This window comes from Dendroctonus ponderosae, unplaced genomic scaffold, assembly GCF_020466585.1.
Source record: "Dendroctonus ponderosae isolate FM_Combo_2020 unplaced genomic scaffold, Dpon_F_20191213v2 Dpon_F_20191213_9, whole genome shotgun sequence".
Classification (NCBI taxonomy): domain Eukaryota; kingdom Metazoa; phylum Arthropoda; class Insecta; order Coleoptera; family Curculionidae; genus Dendroctonus; species Dendroctonus ponderosae.
Genome location: NW_026019116.1, coordinates 4,679,841 through 4,687,126, shown reverse-complemented (window position 1 = coordinate 4,687,126; position 7,286 = coordinate 4,679,841). Strand labels below are relative to the sequence as shown.

The 7,286-nt window shown below is 42.8% G+C and overlaps 1 protein-coding gene across 1 annotated transcript in view; it reads left to right on the top strand.

Moving 5' to 3' along the window:
• Window positions 1-3,841: 3,841 nt before the first annotated feature.
• Window positions 3,842-7,286, top strand: part of LOC109541727 (luciferin 4-monooxygenase) — a 4,822-nt gene continuing 1,377 nt past the window's right edge. Inside the window, exons 1-6 of the mRNA XM_019910658.2 lie at window positions 3,842-4,157; window positions 4,215-4,547; window positions 5,522-5,745; window positions 5,797-6,123; window positions 6,574-6,763; window positions 6,817-7,147. Of these exons, the coding sequence (XP_019766217.1) occupies window positions 4,023-4,157; window positions 4,215-4,547; window positions 5,522-5,745; window positions 5,797-6,123; window positions 6,574-6,763; window positions 6,817-7,147 (1,540 nt within the window). The 5' untranslated portion in view covers window positions 3,842-4,022. The remainder of the gene's footprint in view (window positions 4,158-4,214; window positions 4,548-5,521; window positions 5,746-5,796; window positions 6,124-6,573; window positions 6,764-6,816; window positions 7,148-7,286) is intronic.

Genomic DNA, 7,286 nt, shown 5'->3' with positions numbered 1-7,286 from the left:
CTCTTACAGCTTGAGCCTAAGTGTGTCGCAGGATACCCTCTACGTGATAGTTCTTGATTACTTTTTGATAAATAATTCGTTCTTATTGCGAAATAAGAGCACTATTTATCAATCTGTAATAAGAGACGTGAGGAAATTCTGTCTTTTTTTTTACCGTTTAAAGACAAAAATTTTTTGGGCGAAATACCCAAAAAGAAGTTTGTAAAAAAATGAATCCGCTTCAACAATATACGAACTTATCTACAAAAAGAATGTTGCTGTGTGCAGAGTGTCTAAAATCACAATTCAATCACCTCCAAAGAGCTTCATTCGCGAGTTGAACACTTGTCTGATTGTAATGAAAAACCCCTCCTGACTGCCTAATTTGTGGTTTGTTGTTTTCCTGATGAGAAACTAGTAGGTGAACGAAACGTTGCCACACTCGAAGAAAACATCCTGCACGAGCATTTACTCCCACTGCATGCAGAACCCACAGAAAACTGGAAAAGTTCCAGAAAAGTACATCTACTCCTACACTGGGCGCATTCGCCAACCTGTCAATAAATGTTTAAGAAATGGTAAAAATGGGCATACACGCGAAAAACCCCCTTCTTATCTTCAAGCGATGTTTGCGGGCGAGTTAAATGCGGTAGCATGACGGCGAAGAAGCGGTAAAAAGCGGCAATTACTTGCAACCATCACGCACCCATCCGACTACCGGGCTAATTACAACCCATGATGGTACCATGGAGTTCGCGTAGGAAATGATTACGGGTTTTGCGTAAAGTTGCCCAGTTTGGGTTCACGTTCATTAATAAAACTCGGGCTACTACGAGATCAAGCGTTGGTTTGCAGTCTGATAAGCCGCAAGCGGCTACAAAGAAAGACAACTAATAAATAAAAGTCGGCAAATTTGCACATTGTATTCCGTATTATTGTTATTAATTCGCGCTGATAAGTGCAATGTGTTGATTAATGTACGTAAACAAAAGGTAGAGGCGGTGTTGGATTGGGTCAAATTGGGGTCTAGAATTGTGCCCGTGCAGAACAATGGCATGCGAACGCATTCCCATAATCTAATCGGGAGCCGAGATCAGCAAACAAGGATTTTTCCGGCTCCTGTCGTAACTCTGATCCGATCAAAGTTCCTCTTCTTTTGAACACGGCCCAACATAAGTCGTCCGACTATCAGCGATTCGAATCGTGGGATCTTTCAAGGAAAACAGGGGCCTTCTTTGCATAAAGCTCGCGAGGCTGTTTTATGTATTTAAGGAAAATTTGCTCGATTCGAAAAAAGTCCACCACCAACTCTGATGATCGGAACTGATACGGGCCGGGTTCGTTGCCCATGATTCATTCTGTCATCTTTCCATGAATATTCAGCGCCTTCATGAATATTTCCCTTCAATGTTATTGATTACGACGGCTAAATCATACCGGGGGAAACATATGGCCTGTCAATGGAGATTTACGCGGGGCTTTGTAATTGGAACCAGCTATTTGTGTTCCCATCTAGAAATGTTAATCGGAGCGAGCCACCGAACCACTTCCAAGCATCAGCTTCCTTCAAACCGTTCTGCAATAAGTCAATGAAGCTAAGCAGGTAACTAAGTAGGCATTAAACAGGCCCATAGAGCCGATAAGTAATCGTCCGAAACAAAAATTCCATTAGCATCACATAATTAAAACATCGCTCAAGACAAACGATGCCTACAGTACCACCAGGCAACGCAACTCATCAATTCTTCGGCTGTCTGTCGCAACGGGACATTTGCATCGATTTTTCCACTGGAAAACTTGCAGAAGCAGGAAAACTACTAAGAAGTTTTGCGAGTTTTAGTTGGGAATCAGCCTTCTACAAACTGCGAAAAATCTAGTTTCTACACGCTCTGGTTGGAGAGTTATGAATTTTTAAAGAGGACAGTGCAGTAAAAGTTGCGTAAAACCTTCCATTTTGAGATCAACATTTGTGAAGATAGTAAAACTCAGGATTTTGGACAGTTTTGACGTAAATTTCCGAGCCTTGGGGCGTAAGTATCGACTACGAACTGCAAAAACAATCAATCCGCTACTTGCTCTGGTTGGAAAGTTATTAATTCTTAAATCAGAGAGTGCAGTTGAGTGAACCAGGTGGAACGGTTCATTCTGAGATCGGTATTTACTAAGCTGGCAAAAATCGGGATTTTGAGCATTTTTCAGGAAAAAATCAGCATCCTTAGAGTCAAGCGTCTTCGACGAACTGTGCGAGTTTCAAGTTGCTACGTGCTCCAGTTTGGAACTCAGGAGTCTTTAAGGAATGTAGAATCACCCATAGGGACTGCCGTTTACCAAGCTGGTAAAAATTTGAATTTTTCCCGATTTCGACGTTAGAAACCGTAAATTTACTTAAAACAAAACTCCCGCAATTTCTGCTCAATTCACACATTCAAGTGGGAGCGTTGGGGCCAGTCAAAAAGAAACATTTCTTATTTGCGCCCGGAACCAAAAAACCGTCAATAACTAACTCTTTTTTGCGTTTATCTCCAACAGCGGGCGCCGGAGACGTTCGCAAAAATTATCATCGAGTAGATAACAACATGGTTCACATTTCATCAAGAGCCACATTTTTCGAAAAAAAACTTAATTTGGGAGCAAAAAAATAAATTGTGAAAATTAACTGGGTAGGATTGACGCCCATAAATTTTCGTTCAAAAACTAAAAATTTGTTTTCGAAGTTTTGCCTTGTTATGGTGTTTTAAATGCATAAACCACATTCAAAAGTAGTTTAGTTTGTTTCGGAAAACAATAATCCGATGAACCGGAGGCAAAAAAGGATCACTGGGTACTGGGTACAGGCTCCTAAGGCGTCTGAATTTTCGCAAATCCTTTATAAATACCGAAATCCCCTTCAATATTTAATTTTATTGAAGTTTTTCGGTCGCTTGAAGATGTACAATGCCAAATAGGCCCAGGGGGAAGCCGGGGTGAAAAATTTTCAATTTGGGCTCTTTGCGAAAATATTGAGGTCCAAAATAGAAAAACATTCAAAGGCTCGCTAATTAGTCACTTGAGTGGAAATATGAATATTTAACTTTTTTATGCACCTTAACAGCCTCTTTCCGGTTATTTGCTCAGAATTCACTGGTCATTTGGCGTTTTGGAGATAATTCTTTTTTTTTCCAAACACCGTTTTTGGGTTTTTTTTCGAAAATCGGTTATGGGAAGACTATGGAAAAAATGCCGGTGTGTAACTTGTGGCATGGCCGATATTTTATCAAGAGCAATTTTTTTCGGTAAAATGCTCCGTTTGCAGGTAAAAAAATAAATTGGAAAAATCGACCGAAATCGGAAAACCTGCAAAAGCTGGCTGGAAAACAGTTAAGAGGAAAAGTGAACACCAACTTTTCTATGCCCTTTGACACGATCTATTAAAAAAGGAGCTTAACATCCCGTGTTCTGCGTTAGTTTGGGATACGTTGCAATTTTTTTTAAACCGTATTTTAGGGATTTTCTCAACAACCATAAACCGCAGTGCTTATAACAAAATACCGTCCTGAGTCTTGCAAAATGCTCCGACATTTTATCATTTATTTTCAAACCCATCGTTTGGGAGAAAAAAAAATCTGCCGATATTGCAAAAGAACGTAAGAAAAAGACGTAAGTATAATTAAAAATTAATCTTCTTTAATCTCTCGTAAACAAAAAATATCGACCTCTGGTCAACAGTTGCACAATTTTTTATTTTGAATACGCACAGAAACCCAACGAGATTCGCATTAATTCTGTCCAATTTTCGCGTCCCCCAAAAGACTGTCTGGAATATTAGCGAATTTTTTCATTCAACTAGTCTAGCCGTCGAATCTGAGCGATTTCGAACTAAAAAGAATTCAACGTGATGATAAGACGAACAATCCTGCTTATCACCGTTTGGCTATAAAAACGTGGAAAAGAAAACTGAAGAAACTATTTAAATGTGTAACATTGCTTGGTGCGCTTGGTACTTTGGAGCTCCCAACTTGACTACGAGCGGTGAATCGATCTGTGAGTGGTGAAAAACTGGAATAATGGAAAGTGCGCTAAAGGAAGACAATGTTCATGTCTTGCAAGGCCCTCCGGCCACTTTCCCTTTGCTTGAGGAGCTGCTCGGTCTCACCCTCCATCGGAATCTACTGGAAATGCCTTCAGGAGGGGTTGCAATGGTAAGCAACGGGTTAACTAAGGAAAAATGGGAATAATCGGAAACTCGGATGTTTCAGATCGACGCTTTTTCCAACCAAACGCTCCTCTGGCGCGACCTGCACCAACAGGCAGTTAACTTGGCGGCGGCTCTAAGGAAACTCGGCTACGAGGGCCAAAGCGCGATTTTTTCCATCAGCAGCGAAAACTGCCTGGATTTCTTCAAAGTTGTGCTGGCTGCGCTGTTTAATGGGGCCGTTCTGGCCCCATTAAGTCATTCCTACACGAACTACGAGTTGGAGCATTCATTGGCCATTAGTCGCCCCCAAGTGGTTTTCTGTTCGCGTGCAGTTCTACCCAAACTCCTGCAGCTCAAAGAACCTCACACTCATATCAAGAGGATAATTGTTTTGGTAAGTCTTGCCTTAAATTTTAACTAGTTTGGAAGCTGGTAAGTTTCGATCAAGACTGATTATTCATTAAGATGGCTATAGCCGTCATGTAAACGAATGTCTTGTAATAACCCGAAAATCTTCACAGTTTCAAATCTATTTTGGTCAAAGTCGACTTTTTCGGCAAGCAAAAACTGAGTCGATTTTTCGAAAAGTCAAACTGGAAAGTTTTTTGCTGTTGTTCAAATGGCTTGACTGTTTCCATGCCACCTCGTAATCGTACTGACGTAGTTCGGCTATGGTCAAGAGAGAGAAAAACATAGCGGTTGCCATAGAAACCAGTCTGTTCTTGTCGCACACCTCCGATGTACCAGGGCCGATTCAATGCAACGGGGATTAATGTCGTCTGACTCTTGATGGAAAAAATTGATTAATTCTGGATTTTGTACAAAAACTCAAGCTTCACCTGTCCAGTTGCATTTTTTTTTAATTGAAATGTTTTTTGTATGAACACATATACAGGGTGTCTTGCCGACATATACAGGGTGTCTTGGCTTATTGCCGACTTAATCCATCTCGAGCCCACAGCGAGTGTTTTCCGTTTCCCCATTGTAATAATCAACGTAGCGATTTTGATTACAATTCGCAATTATTCCACAACTACGTAAAATAACACTTTGATCATTTATGACCTGATAACGATCCGAAGCAAGTATGTAAGTTATAACATTGTTCCTAGTTGAGGAATTTTTCCCAACTTACATCACTGCTGATATGGTAAAATCGGAAATATTTAGTTTAAATTGCTATTATTTTGTATAAAACTGATATCGTTATTATTGCCAGACCGTAAATACTGGTCGATACGACAGATAGTAAAATTGTTGAGACATTTTTCGTCGAAAATTGGAAAAAAACGGATCAAATGTTATCTTGGGGTCGACCGTGTCGACCGAAACGCAAAAATATTGTCCCCATATAATTTTTGGTTTCAGGGAAAACTGGATGCGGCAAGCGGGCAACCAGGAGTGGAGGGTCTGGATGAATTCATCAGATCCCAACTGGGCGATCACAGTGTGGATGTAAACCGTTTTAAGCCAGCGGAAGGCGACCCGAAAAACTCCATCGCTTTCATCCTGTGCTCGTCTGGAACAACCGGACTGCCCAAAGGGGTCGCCCTTTCCCATATGAATATCCAGGTCCGCCTCAACCATCAAAGGCATGTTCCATCCGCGAATTTTCCTACTGGTGGTTAACCGAACATTTGCAGGGAGCCACTTTACACGCCAAAAAATGAACTGGCTGGAAAGAGCCGGATGCTCGGTCTGATGCCCTTTTTCCACGCCTATGGCCTGATTGTCACTCTGAGCAGCCTGAACATGGGCAACACCGTTGTTTGCCTCAAGCGATTCGATGAGGATGTGCTTCTGAGGTCGATTCAGACCCATCGAATCACGATTCTCACTTTGGTGCCGCCGCTGGCCATTTTTCTGAGCAAGTCGGACAAAGTCGCCCATTATGACTTGAGTGCGGTGGAGACTGTTTATTGTGCGGGCGCTCCTTTGAAGGCCCACACTGAAGCACAGCTGCAATTGAGGTAATTTTATATACAGAGTGGGACAGAGTATAGGCTTCATTTGGGTAGAAGAGTAGACAATGTTGAGGTTGAACATTCAGACAAAAAAGGGCGCGGTTTTGACTCAAAACTCACTGGCGATGGAGGCGAATTGAACCTTTCACTGGTTGTGAAGCAGAATTTGCTCTTTTCACTTTGATTTGCGCTGCAGATACAAATTTTAAAGCTGCGATGGGCAGTTTCACTAAAAAATGGGCAATTTTGAACAACTGCACCCTCTCTGAGGAAGGTGAAACTTTCGCTGGTTGCGAAGGCTTTTTAATGCAACTCCCTCAAGTTTCGGGCTCAATTTGCGCTGAAGATCCAAAGTTTCAAGCAGAGATCGACATCTTGCGAAAAACTCGTTCTGCCAGCCAAAAAGCGATAAAAAACACATTGAAACTGCAACTAAGCCAGTCCGTTTATCCACAGGTTGAAGTGCAAGGATTGCAGACAAGCTTATGGAATGACCGAAACCAGTCTAGCGGTCACCTCAATGCCCATCGGTCAGCTCAAATCCGGCTCCTGTGGACAAGTGATGACCTTCTTGATGGCCAAAGTGCGCGATCCGCAAAGCGGCCGCTCTTTGGGCCCCAACCAGGTCGGCGAGCTCTGCTTCAAGGTGCCCAAACCACGCAAAGTCGCCCATCCAGATCCATATTCCGGGATTTTTAGGGCCCCTCCATCCTGATGGGCTACTACAAGAACGCAAAGGCCACTCGCGAAGCCTTCACCAGCGACGGCTGGTTCAGAACGGGCGACTTGGGCTACCGCGACGAAGAAGGCTATTTCTTCATCATCGATCGCCTGAAGGAGCTGATCAAATACAACGGCTTCCAAGTGGCTCCGGCCGAGCTCGAGGCCATTCTTGTGCGCCATCCAAAGGTCAGCGACGTGGGCGTGGTGGGGCTTCCAGATGAACTGGTGGGCGAGCGCCCGGTGGCCTTTGTGGTGACGAAGGAAGGCTGCGAACTGACAGAGGAAGAGTTAAAGGCTTATGTTGCCGGTAAGGAGAGCTTTGGGGACAAGGGCGGATCCAGGGGGGAGGGTCATTTTTTGAGAAAACTGCCAACATTTCCTTATCGATGGTTCACTTTCTAAAAAGGCCATTTATTTCTGTCTAGAATGATGTACAAATGAGCGTT